General features: G+C 39.7%; 1 protein-coding gene across 6 annotated transcripts in view; it reads right to left on the minus strand.

Moving 5' to 3' along the window:
• Positions 1-14,073, minus strand: part of LOC143738308 (NACHT, LRR and PYD domains-containing protein 12-like) — a 159,068-nt gene that overhangs the window by 129,622 nt on the left and 15,373 nt on the right. For 5 of the 6 annotated variants that reach the window (XM_077230394.1, XM_077230395.1, XM_077230397.1 and 2 more), the window contains 4 exons: positions 13,856-13,969; positions 11,941-12,054; positions 7,103-7,228; positions 4,760-6,487 (listed from right to left, as the gene is read on the minus strand). In XM_077230394.1, coding sequence (XP_077086509.1) covers positions 4,760-6,487; positions 7,103-7,228; positions 11,941-12,054; positions 13,856-13,969 — 2,082 coding nt within the window. Of the gene's footprint in view, positions 1-4,759; positions 6,488-6,685; positions 6,739-7,102; positions 7,229-11,940; positions 12,055-13,855; positions 13,970-14,073 lie in introns of those variants that run through there. The other variant, XM_077230401.1, reaches the window with a different exon arrangement.

A 14,073-nucleotide genomic window follows, 5' to 3' on the forward strand; every position in this document is an offset into this window, starting at 1 on the left:
GGGAGTTTTTTGTATTTCCTAATTCGGGGAACAGAAAATGTCTCTATATGATGATATCTAATTGAAAGAGTCTCTGTGTGATGGGATTTATCTGACCTCTGTGAATAATAATCTTAAGAGATTTATGATTAGCATTAGCCAGCACTTTTAAATTTGCTTTTATGTTAGGCACTCTGGCTCCTGGCAAACATGTGACTGGTGTCTCTATTTTCACGTTCAGTGTAATAGAATTGCCAATAACTAGGGCACTTTTAACAGGATACTCAATGGGTACGTCACTGAGTTAGGATAACCTGTTTGATATTCTAATCGGAACAGCTGTGTTTTGTCGCGCAACTATGCCGTTTTACAGTCACCCAGTTGCCCTGCTGCACAGGCTCTACAGCCAGAGCCGAACAATGTACAGGGTTTGCTAAGCTAGTCTCATCTAAAGCAGTACCTAAATCCCTTGTATTCGTACTATCCTCGATTAAAGTTTGGATGCCTGTCTCTAGTTCTGAAGTGTTCTGTCAGTCTGTCTATTTCCCTGCATTTATGACATGTGAAACCCTTGTCACTGAAAGAGAAGGCTATTCTATACATGTGGCAGGCAGTGCATGTGACAATAACAGGAGGAGATGACATGACTCACTGTGTTTGTTGACTGATCCAACTCACCACAGTTGTTTAATGGACTTGTAAATGGCGCGAGCAAGAAAAAAGACGGTAAGCATGGATGGCAGGCAATTTTAGCCTCAATATGACAGACAATATTACATAAAACCAGACATATTGTGATGATTAAGTTATATTAAGCAATATAAATGGCAGGAAAGAGATTAAAGCTATACGGAGCAACAGATGCAATGAATTTCAGGCATACAGGAAACCGCTGTGCAACAATGAAAACGGGCCATCCGGAAACCATAATAACTAGGCACTTACCCTGAACCTACCCCTAAACCTAAACTTTACCCATGTAGTTACATTATATTAACCAGTACTTTCTTAGGTAAGTACACTGCAAGTACACATATGTGAACATACTGTAAAATAAAGTGCAACCAAAAATCTTTATAATCAACTGGCTTTTTTCTTTCTTTTTTCTGCAATACAGTTAATGACAGTGGCTTACATTATTGGAAGTTTAGTGTTAAGTGGTTAACTTAAACCAAAACAAAGGGTAACATGTATGTCTTCATCTCCGAAAAAGTAATTTTTTCCTCACATTTCATAGTGAACTCAATTCTGACTCGTTGACTCGTTGACTGAATCAGTTCTTTTTCGTGAATTTGAATGTGTGCAAAGGATTGTGGGTGATTGAAGGACATGAAGGGTACACATGATGCATCTTTAAATATGAGCTGAATTGAGGATGCAAAACAAAGGCTGTCTTCTAAAGATCCTTGAAATTGAGTCGCTTGATGAGGTGGCAGCCGAGATATGCAGCATTACTAGGAAGTGCCAGCCTCATCAACACTGTGAAGGCTTCATGGACACCTAAACAAACTCGTCTCCATACCGGCGTGATAACTCCGACCCCCAACCAGATGGAACTGGATAAATATTGTGAAAGTTCTGATCCCATCTGACTTCTGACCTATAATGCTGCCTAAATCATAATCATACACTGTTCGTTCATTGGCCAAAGGCCCTGACTGAGCCTGGGTTCTTACAAGGTTCTTTTCTCCATTCTGTCACCTGATGGAGTTTTGGTTCCTTGCCACTGTCTTTTACGCCTTTGTCGCCATTGGCTTTTGGCTTGCTTAGTTGGGGACATTTAATTTTGTATTTAACAATACTATAAGAACATTATTTTCCTGTTATCCCTGTAAAGCTGCTTTGAAACAATCTATATTGTAAAAAGCGCTACGTAAATAAAGGTGACTTGAGTTGACTCGCACAGCCGCGGTTTGAGAAACACCCGCAAATTATGTACAATATACCAGAAATCAATCTTTGCCCCTTGATTTAAAAACCTCTGATCTCTTTGTTTCTCTTTGTTCATAATGTTTAGACTGTGTAGCGTCTTGACCAATCACACACAAACAAATTATTAATTTTATCTAATGAATAGTCCGGCAAACTCACTCTCCCAACAAAGATCTGTCTAACTTCCCCCGAAGCTAACACCACTGGCAGAATTCGGACACTCACAGTGTCTTGTTACATAGATAAGAATCTTTTACGACCCCTAAAAGTGAATTCCTGAGCGATGTGACATTCACTTAATTCTCCTGAGAAGGAGAAATAACCCCTGTTAATCCTATATATTCTCTCTCTCGCTCTCTCCATATATATATATATATATATATATATATATATATACACACTCACCTAAAGGATTATTAGGAACACCATACTAATACTGTGTTTGACCCCCTTTCGCCTTCAGAACTGCCTTAATTCTACGTGGCATTGATTCAACAAGGTGCTGAAAGCATTCTTTAGAAATGTTGGCCCATATTGATAGGATAGCATCTTGCAGTTGATGGAGATTTGTGGGATGCACATCCAGGGCACAACGCTCCCGTTCCACCACATCCCAAAGATGCTCTATGGGGTTGAGATCTGGTGACTGTGGGGGCCATTTTAGTACAGTGAACTCATTGTCATGTTCAAGAAACCAATTTGAAATGATTCGAGCTTTGTAACATGGTGCATTATCCTGCTGGAAGTAGCCATCAGAGGATGGGTACATGGTGGCCATAAAGGAATGGACATGGTCAGAAACAATGCTCAGGTAGGCCGTGGCATTTAAACGATGCCCAATTGTCACTAAGGGGCCTAAAGTGTGCCAAGAAAACCTCCCCCACACCATTACACCACCACCAGCAGCCTGCACAGTGGTAACAAGGCATGATGGATCCATGTTCTCATTCTGTTTACGCCAAATTCTGAGTCTACCATCTGAATGTCTCAACAGAAATCGAGACTCATCAGACCAGGCAACATTTTTCCAGTCGTCAACAGTCCAATTTTAGTGAGCTCTTGCAAATTGTAGCCTCTTTTTCCTATTTGTAGTGGAGATGAGTGGTACCCGGTGGGGTCTTCTGCTGTTGTAGCTCATCCGCCTCAAGGTTGTGCGTGTTGTGGCTTTACAAATGCTTTGCTGCATACCTCGATTGTAACGAGTGGTTATTTCAGTCAAAGTTGCTCTTCTATCAGCTTGAATCAGTCGGCCCATTCTCCTCTGACCTCTAGCATCAACTAGGCATTTTCGCCCACAGGACTGCCGCATACTGGATGTTTTTCCCTCTTCACATCATTCTTTGTAAACCCTAGAAATGGTTGTGCGTGAAAATCCCAGTAACTGAGCAGATTGTGAAATACTCAGACCGGCCCGTCTGGCACCAACAACCATGAAACGCTCAAAATTGCTTAAATCACCTTTCTTTCCCATTCTGACATTCAGTTTTGTGTTCAGGAGATTGTCTTGACCAGGACCACACCTCTAAATGCATTGAAGCAACTGCCATGTGATTGGTTGATTAGATAATTGCATTAATGAGAAATTGAACAGGTGTTCCCTAATAATCCTTTTGGTGAGTGTATATATAACCACTTGAGAAATGTATAAACATGTATCTAATTTTCACATCTCATGATTTTCCTTCTGATGTTGTTTTGGCCTATGTTTTCTTGTAAACTCTAATGGGTTAATGTTTCAGACTTTGCATACTATGGTTATCCAACATCATATGGCAAATTTGGTCTCTATATCTTGGTACTTTTAAGATTGAAATGACTGTGTACATGATATGTCGATAACGACAACATAGTGTTATTACAAGAATCTTTCAGTTTCTTCATAAGCTACCACCCCTCCAGCAGGCACATGCAAATGAGCACCCTTGAAACAAAGAGCTATAAACAAAATTCTCCTGCCTGGAACTTCCACCTTTCTTATTGGCCGAGCCAACCCTGAGAAGTGGGACCTTTCTAAGGGTTTATATTGCATCTCTTGACTCTCCTCTCTCTCTTGGCTTTTGAACTCTCTAGACGCTCTTGGCTGTCTGAGCCCCCGTTGACTTTCTCTTGGTCCTTCCTGAGAAGTCCTGATGTGAAGATGATGCTGAATAAGAAGTTTTCTAAGGACCCCAAGCGTGTGCCAGGCTGCGGCCTCGTCTTTCCATTTCCCAAAAATCCTCTGACTCCAACTGGTTCTCTCTCTCATCAAGACAACATCAGCAAAGATCAACTGGAGCCTCAACAAGTTGTATCAGGACAGTTTAATTCAAATGGGCGAGACATGCAAGTATCAAACTTAGTCTCATTATTCGATACATTAAGTATCCTTACCCCTTTTAAAGAAGGGTGTGTTAGAACTAAACTAAACTTCTTGCTTTCCTGTATTCTGCTTCGGCTCTCTTTCCCTTGGGAAACTGTATGCATGTATGTATGTGTATGTTAGATTAGTTTAAATGTTTAGTCTAGTTAATAAAGTCTTGTTCATATCACACGTAAAGTTGTCCGTGTCTCAAGCTCATATCTGGAAGTCAATAATCATATCGATCTTAACTACTTGCTCTTAGTAGTACTTAGTAAGAAAAACATTTCCCATGCCCCGGAAATGTACATTTCTATTAATTAATAACCAATATTGAGGGTTCACAGAATGAACTGAGTAATTGGTTGTAATGTTAATGAAGCTACATCAAGTTAATCTGATTAACTGACCCCAAATATTCATAATCAAAATAAGAAGTTATGATTGGTTATTAATATTTCATAGAGCTAATTCGCTACAACTGTAATGATTGTACTCAGTGTTACTTACTCATCATGTTCTGCTCCAATTAAGCTCCTCAGGTTAAACTCATGCACTGCCACGTCTGAGGTCAGCAACACAAAAACTAAAGCTGACCACTGAGATGAGGAGAGTTTCAGATTACGTAATCCTCCATGGCTCAAACGAGGTTGAGCTTCGTTCACTAGAGAAAGATCCCCCAGTTCATTCAGACAGTGAAACAGACTGATGTATTTATCTGGAGAGGGATTGCCGCCAATCTTTTCTTTAATATAGTGAACTGTTTTCTCATTGTTGTAAAAGCTGTTTCCTGTATGTGTCATTAGTTCTTGTAAGAGACTCTGATTAGACTCCACTGACAGACCCAGAAGGAAACGAAGGAAAAGGTCAAGATGCCCATTTTTACTGTCTAAAGCCTCATCCACAGCTCTCTGATGGAGATCAGACATTGAAACTGTGTATTCATTAGTTGGTTTGGTAATCTGGTCAAACACATTGATGTTATTGTTTATAAAGGAGAGATGCACATATAGAGCTGCTAGATGTTCCTGAATGCTCAGATGAACAAAGCAAAAAACTTTCCCCTGACACAAGCCCAACTCCTCCCTGAAGATCTGAGTGCACAATCCTGAGTAAACTGATGCTTCTGTCACATCAATGCCACACTCGCTCAGGTCTTCCTCATAGAAGATCAGGTTGCCTTTCACAAGCTGCTGATAAGCCAGTTTCCCCAGTTTGACAATCATATCTTCATCTTTCACTTTCATCTCATAGTCCTTCTCATGTTTGATGTTTGTCTGAAGGATTAGGAAGTGCGTGTACATTTGAGTGAGAGTCTTGGGAATCTTTCCACTCTCTGCTTCACTCAGCAAGTTCTCTAAAACCATGGCTGAGATCCAGCAGAACACTGGGATGTGACACATAATAAAGAGGCTCCTTGATGACTTCAGGTGTGATATGATCCTGTCGGCCAGACTCTGATCACTGATTCTCTTCTTGAAGTATCCCTCCTTCTGTTGGTCATTGAAGCCTCGTACCTCTGTCACTCGATGGACACACTCAGAGGGGACGAGATCCGCTGCTGCCGGTCTGGAGGTGATCCAGATGAGAGCAGAGGGAAGCAGATTCCCAACAATGAGGTTCGTCAGCAGCTCGTCCACTGACCCAGATTCACTTACATCACACAACCTCACATTACTCTGAAAATCCAGAGACAGACGACACTCATCCAGACCGTCAAAGATAAATGAAACGTTACACTTATCAGTGAATATTTCCATTTCTTTTATTTCAGGAAAAAAGACATGAAGAAGATCTGAAAGACTGAGTGTTTTGTCCTTCATCAAGTTGAGCTCTCTGAAAGCGAGTGGAAATAGGAGCTGGACGTCCTGATTCTCTTTCCCTTCAGCCCAGTCCAGGATGAACTTCTGCACAGAGACTGTTTTTCCAATGCCAGCGACTCCCTTTGTCAGCACAGTTCTGATGGGTTTGTCTTGTCCAGGTAAAGGTCTAAAGATGTCACTGCATTTGATCGGTGTGTCCCCTGTTTCTGCTCTCCTGGACTGTGTCTCAATCTGTCTCACCTCATGCTCATTGCTGATCTCTCCACTTTCACTCTCTGTGATGTAGAGGTCTGTGTAGATCTCATTCAGGAGTGTTGGGTTTCCCTGCTTTGATATTCCCTCATACAAACACTCAAACTTCTTCCTCTGATTTGATCTCAACGTGTTGAAGACTTCAAGAAGTTCAGAATCATGACTGTAGGATTAAAATACTAGATGATTACACGAGAAGTTAGAGTGGTAAATAGCCATAAATTACTAAATGGATTATTTGTTTGCTGCATTATGGGACACAGAACATCATTAGGTTTCAATTATTAATCATGTGTTTGAGTAATGTGTGAAAAGCAACACCTAAAATTAAAACAACAACAAAAAAAGTCCTACATTTTACTTAAAACCAGGATACATGATTTCATTAAAGTCTTGTGGTTGAATCACAGGCATGTAAACAGTTCTGTTTTTAACTGTTCTGGATAGAAGATTTGTCTTTAAATGACTTGAATTGACTTGAATTGACTTGACTTCTTTCAGAATGAAGAGGGTGAAGAATCAGATACACTGATATTGATTTAATTGAGTCATTAACTGAGTAACAGACCAACAGCTTTTACAGTGTGTGAATGTATTAAAAATACAATACATAGACCTTTACACAAGAACACAATGGTAATCATTAAAAGACCAAAACTTATAGGATTTGAACTTAGACTTTTTTTGGTTCAAATCTAGATCATTACACTGGTGTACATTTATAACAATTTCATAAAAATCAAATACTATAAGTATATATTTTATAGAAATTATATACCTGAGATCAGACTGTGTGTTTCCACTCTTAAATGCTTCTGGCGGATCCATAGAGCAGTTACTCTTCATAGACACACAGCTGGACTCTAGTTTTGATCTCTTCTGCTCAACTGAACTGGTTTTCAAACTAAGTAAAATAAAGAGTATACAGAATTATATATGTTGTGCACTTTAACAGGAATCTTCTATCTTAGGAAAGACTAGGGAGTGTTGTTACACTTTTGCTTTAACGTCTGTAACTCAGTGGTGTTCACTTTCAAGCGAATTTGCACTGCGGCGATGAGGACACTATGTGGAACTTCCCTTAGCATAACGCGTCTTAAGCATGAATGAAACTAATCCAATCCTATTGGCGTTGCGTGATGACGTAGTGTGTGACGGCATACATGGAAGCTACAAAGGGACGCCAGCACACAACAGCATTAGCTTTCGCTCTTCAGCAAGCGCTCTCTGTTGTGTAAATAGTCCATTTGGTGTTGTTTGTGATATATATATATATATATATATATATATATATATTTATACATTGTTTAAATAGTGTGTGCATCCCTGCCCTTGTTTTATCATGGGTGGGGAAACACATGATATGTGTGTGTACTGCTTGGGAGCGCAGCACGCCCTGAAAGTCCTTGAGCAGCCCCTTGCGGCCACTGTGAAGCACTATCGATCAGAGTGCTGCACTCCCTCCTGGCTGTATTTGATGAAGGAAGGGTCCGCTTAGGTGGTACGGTGGCTCAGATCGTGGGGCTCGCAGAGAGAGTTAGCAGAGGGGATCGAGACTGCTTCCTCATTTGATAGCTCAGATCCCTTCACTCCCCGAGCAGAAGCCCGCCTCGTGGCTTCTTCCGCTCGGGTTGAGAGCCCGGTGCTGCCACTGTCTGACTTAGATGTAGATGTGCTCAGCATCGCGGCGGGGGATCTAAACGAATCACTAGTGCCATTTCAATCTGCACCCATGTATGAGGAGCTCATGGAGGTTGTGACGAGTGCTGTGGCCAAGCTGAACATCAGTTGGCCACAAGAGAGGCAGGAAGCGCAGGCTACAAGCAAGCCTGATGAGTGCTTCCTATTGCTCCGATCACAGCCTTCACGCCGGGGTTTGAAGTTCTTTCCAAACTTACACAATGAGTTGTGCAAGTCATGGAACAGGCCATTTTCAGCGCGCCTATCTAATCCCCCAGTGTTGGATTACAGCAACTTCGTGGGGGTTAAGGAGAACAGTTATGGGATGATGCCGCATGTTGATGAGGCTTTAGCCAGCTATCTCCCCTAAAGCACTACCTACCAAACCCTGTCGTACTACATCTGCTTTGGTGAGCAGAGCTTATATGGTGGCGGATCGGGCTGGTGCGAGCCTGCATACTATGGCCATCTTGCAGGCTCACCAGGCCGACCTGTTAAAGGACCTTGATGAAGGCGAGGGTCATACTGAAGAAGATATTGCGGAGCAGCACAAAGCCACAGATCTGTCTCTCCGTTTTATCAGGGAGACGGTAGCACTGGTAGCCACAAAGAGGCATCTATGGCTTAATCTATCAGGTATCAAGGAGAAGGACAGGGCCTTCTTGATGCCCTCGTTTCGGTTACACCATCACGCAATGCTAATAGGATTGGATTAGTTTCATTCATGCTTCAGACGTGTTACACTAAGAGGCGTTCCCCAAAGTGTCGTCATCGACACAGTGTCTCGTTCCCTTCTCAGCAAACAAGGGTTAAAGTCGTAACCTGAGACGTTTGGCACTGTCTCAAACTTTGATTATATTTATTTGTGAAATTAACTTACTGGTTTGTAAATGTTAAACATGATTTAAAAAATTTACCAAAGCGACTGAGAAAAACGGTAATATTAGGAATTAGGAATTCAAAACAAACAAATTACAACTATAAAATTATGGAATGACTTCAACTCAAGTAATCATCAACCGTGATCGCATGACTCTTTTCAATGGCATAGTGGAGGACCAAGGCTCAACCGACTTAAAGGGCATATTGCAGGTTAGAGTACCCAGTGAGTCAATGTATAGAAAAATAATGTAGGAACTAGATTTAAATTTAAATTGTTATGTAACCAGTATGGGTCATATTTGTGGGTTATGTGTTTTTCTTTGTTTGGTATGCAGGAGAGAGTTAGAGTGAGTGACGTCATTATTGATTAAGGAGTGATGCCGGCAATTAAAAGCAGTTCCCTTCAGCTGTGACGGCGCATGCTCTCCCATCCTTGTGTCGCGTCTTGGATTCCGTTGTTTGTTTGCGTTCCGTCTCGTCTCCTTCTCATTTAATTATTCTTACTTTAATAAATGTTATTCTTTTTGAGCAATATCCAACGTGTTGTCTCCTTTGTCGCGGCTTGCGAGCCGGCCGTAACTAAATATATACTTATAAAAAGCTATTAAGGCTTCTAGAGTCGATTTTGTGAGAAAGTTCTTCTATCGCATCTGAAAACCACCAAACCAGAAGTGGCATAATGGGAGTGAGTGTGGTTAAAGTAGACAATAGGAAAGCAATAGATCGCAATGACAGTTCGGACACTGAGGAAATTGTAAATGTTTATTCGCATTACGTACCACTCAGCCAAGAGAGCTGCATACCATCCTACTCTGCACTAAGCGAACGCAGAGCCCTGCAAACGACCTCCTCTCGTGACCTAATATGACGCAATGATGAAAAGAAAAAGCGTTTTTTCAACACGGTCAAGGAAACGGTCACGTTTTCTACTAAATTCAGGGTTCGTACAGACTCTGTCAAATGAAATTCCAGGACTTTCAAGGACTTTAAGCACTACTTTTTTGGATTTCAAGGACTTCAATCGGCACTTAAACAATATCTTTATTATTATTTTTATTTATTTAATTTTATTACTCAAATTAAATATATATGGTATCTGATGTTTCACTTCATAGATGTCAATCCATTGACCAGCGGTGTCAGGCATGGGAAATCCCCTTAACCATTGAAAGGATATTGAAACTTCCATTAATATATATGATTGACCTGAAGAATGAAAGTTGTATCAGGCCTTTATACTTATCATATACTTAATATCATGCTCATAGCTATGAGAAATAGCTCTATATCTCAGACGGGCTGCAGTGTTGATTTAGCATGAAACAATTGTATCTTTTCAACAACAACACCAACAAAAAAAATCACAATATTATGAATTAGGGATGAACTGATACCACTTTTTGCAGAACGAGATACCGATACCGTAACCGATCCCTGAATTTTCACTGCATTTGTAATTTTTAAATGTATTAGTAGATAAACCAAAAGAATATAAATCATATTAGTTGGCTTAATTTGTTCATCAAATATACATTTCTTTCAAGTATTTTCATGCCTAATTAAGCCTGCTAAAATGCATTGTATGAGCTTCTGTTACTGTACATTCTATTGCTCTATCATATTTTATCTTTCATTGAATAGCACAGCACATATTTAGACTAGAGCAGCTCCAGAAGGGTCAGTGCTGAGGATTGGGTCAATGGTACAAATGTTCAGACACCAGTGAAATATCAATTGTTTAATCCAATTTTGATACTACAACCAAAACTGCCAGCCTAATTAATGCAAATTTAAAACATTATTAAAGATAAGCAGCCAGCAATGAAATAAGAACGAATAATCAACTTACAAATAAATATAATAGAACAAAGAAAGGCTACAAATGAAATAAACAGTGTTTTAAGAGTTTTTCTGATAGATCTAACAGGTACAGAAATTTGAATTAAGTAATCAAATTTGAAAAAATTGCATATTCATTACTGGATAAATTAAATATAGATGGATCTTTTTGTAAAGTTGAAAAGGGTAGCCTATTTAGTCAAGAGCAGTGAGTAATTTATTTGTCCATTGTTTGATTAACATTAAAACAGCAGTGGGTTATTTGACTACTGCCCCTTTAAGACCGCACGCAAGGACCCCATTTGAACATGGCTACAATCACTTGAGAAATAACTGACTTTGTTTCCTAGGATACTCGCCAAGATGGGCGTTTTTACATAATTTTGTGTGAATTCGTCCGTACAAGTGCAAGACGTGAAAGACAATTTAATTCAGTAGCTATTCGCGCGCGCGCGCTGATGTTTGCGTTCATGGAACTTCTTGACCGCAAACGTCCAGTAATAATGTAGGGAATCACTCGTTATACATACATCAGGTAACAGTTCATGTTTTACTTTACTTACATATACGATTTAGTTTTCATCCAAATAACTCGGGCTGAGTGAACGATCAGCAATCAAGAGCATGCAACAGAACTGCGCTCTCTCTCGTCAGTTAACGCTAATAATAAGCTAACGTTACATGTACTCGTTTTATTGTCTTTGCCATTGACATCCCACTGAACTACAAACCTTCCACTCAGGGGCGTGGTAGCGGGGGAAAAAGGGTACCGAGTACCCAGGGCCCGAGGCAGGGAGGGGCCCTTAGAAGACGCCGAGCTCAAGTCAAAAGTCCGGCCACCCCCCCACATAGTATTTTCATACAAGTTTATATATTGATCAAATAAAATAAAAAAACCTGCAATAGGCCCTTTAAGAGACCAATGTTTTGCTGAGCTTTAAAGATAAACCACCTTACTGTACTCTTGTAACATTTCTCTTGCAGTGAAGCATTACTGTTCTGACCAGACACTGTGAAGCTTTCAACAAATCTGAACCAGCGGTTAGAAAAATCTGCTTAATTTTACACTTACTCGATTGTATAATGGTGGAAAAAATCTCAGCTTAAACTTACTTGATGTCGTTGCTAGTATTAGACTGACTGACTGTATGATACATTTTGCTTCTAATTCAAAAATGTCATACTATAAGCATAACTTGTATAGAAATTATATACCTGAGATCAGGCCGTTTGTCTCCACTCTTAAACATTATTGGCATATTCATAGAGCGGTTACTCTTCATAGACACACAGCTGGACTCTGGGTTTGAGCTCTTCTGCTGGACTGAACTGGAACAGAGAACAGATTCAGTTTAATCCTTTAGATTACGGTGTTCATTCTTTATGATGGAAGCCATATTAATATAAACAAATTCATCTTTCATTAAAAACACTGAGGAAATTATGATATTTTTATTTAATATTTCATGTTAGCATTAAAACAAACAAAAACAGACAAATAGGCTACACATAGGCTAAATAATAGGTTTCTGTGATCAGTGGGGGGAATCAAAATCTGTGATATTTTTCTGTGATGTAATACAATATTTAACAGTGTTTGCTGAAAGTACCTACATCCTTCTAGCTTTATTGGCTTAGAAACTGATCTACAAGCACAACTTTTCTCTGCAAAAGTCATTTTATTTGGAATAGCCATTGTATTTTGTATGAACACAAAAGTATTTTTTTAAAAGCTGGTTTGATAAGGGTATTTGTAACATGGTGAGACAGTCAGGCAGGTAAAGGAGGAGACTGGGGAGCGGATCCACATGCAGGTTTAGGTTTATTAAAATAATCCAGAAGGTCATAAAACACAAGGCAACTGGCGTAAACAAATGAAAACACAGAACAGGAGTTCCGTTCTGATCTCATGAAAGTGCGTATCTATACAACAAATGTTATTTCTCGTGCCATTTATACGCCAAAAAGAGTTTTTGTGTGCATATGCTACGCAGTTTTCGCGTACATATGATACGCACTTTATGGCGTGTAATGCGCATGCACTCCCCACCCTAATCCTATCCAAGGGGTTTTCAGTGCGTAGCATATGCACGCTTAAACCATTTTTTGCGTATAATTGGCACAAGAAATAACATTTGTGGTATAGATACGCACTTTCATGAGATTGTGTTGTATAAACCAGAAAATGCGCATTCAACGACTGACAGAGAATAAGTGAAACAAGCGCTATATATACACATGCAGACATACTTAACAATATAACAAGACAAATCACAACTATAAAATTATGGAATGACTTCAACTCAAGTGAACATCGACCGTGATCACATGGCTCTTATCAATGCCATAATGGAGGACGAAAGGCTCAACCGACTTAAAGGGCATATTGCAGGTTAGAGTACCCAGTGAGTCAATGTTTAGAAAAATAATGTAGTAACTAGATTTAAATATAAATATATACTTATAAAAAGCTATTAAGGCTTCTAGAGTCATTTTTGTGAGAAAGTTTTACTTGCGCATCTGAAAAATGCCAAACCGGAAGTGATGTAATGGGAGGGAGTGCGGTCAAAGTAGACAATAGGAAAGCAATGGATTGCAATGACAGTTCGGACACTGAGGAAATTGTAAATGTTTACTCGCATTACGTACCACTCAGCCATGTTAATTATGAGCCTGCTATGCAGCCAAGAGAGCTGCATACCATCCTACTCTGCACTAAGCGAACGCAGAGCCCGGCAAACGACCTCCTCTCGTGACCTAATATCACGCAATGATGATGAAAAAAAGCGTTTTTTCAACCCGGTCAAGGAAACTGTCACGTTTTCTACTAAATTTGAGCCCTTATGTCTTGCAAAAAAAATTTAAATCCTGCATTGACTTTTCACATAGTATTTTCATACAAGTTTAAATATTGATAAAATTAAAAACCTGCAATAGGCCCTTTAAGAGACCAATGTTTTGCTGATCTTTAAAGATAAACCACCTTACTGTACTCTTGTAACATTTCTCTTGCAGTGAAGCATTACTGTTCTGACCAGACTATCTGATTGACTGACTGACTGTATGATACATTTTGCTTCTAATTCAAAAATGTCATACTATAAGCATAATTTATATAGAAATTATATACCTGAGATCAGGCTGTATGTCTCCACTCTTTAACTGTTTTGGCAAATCCATAGACTGGTTACTCTTCATAGACACACAGCTGGACTCTGGGTTTGAGCTCTTCTGCTGGACTGAACTGGAACAGAGAACAGATTCAGTTTAATCCTTTAGATTACGGTGTTCATTCTTTATGATGGAAACCATATTAATATAAAAACATTCATCTTTCATTAAAAACAC

The sequence above is a fragment of the Siphateles boraxobius genome, unplaced genomic scaffold (assembly GCF_051911475.1).
Source record: "Siphateles boraxobius isolate OS27281-9 unplaced genomic scaffold, OSU_SipBor_1 143, whole genome shotgun sequence".
Classification (NCBI taxonomy): Eukaryota; Metazoa; Chordata; class Actinopteri; order Cypriniformes; family Leuciscidae; genus Siphateles; species Siphateles boraxobius.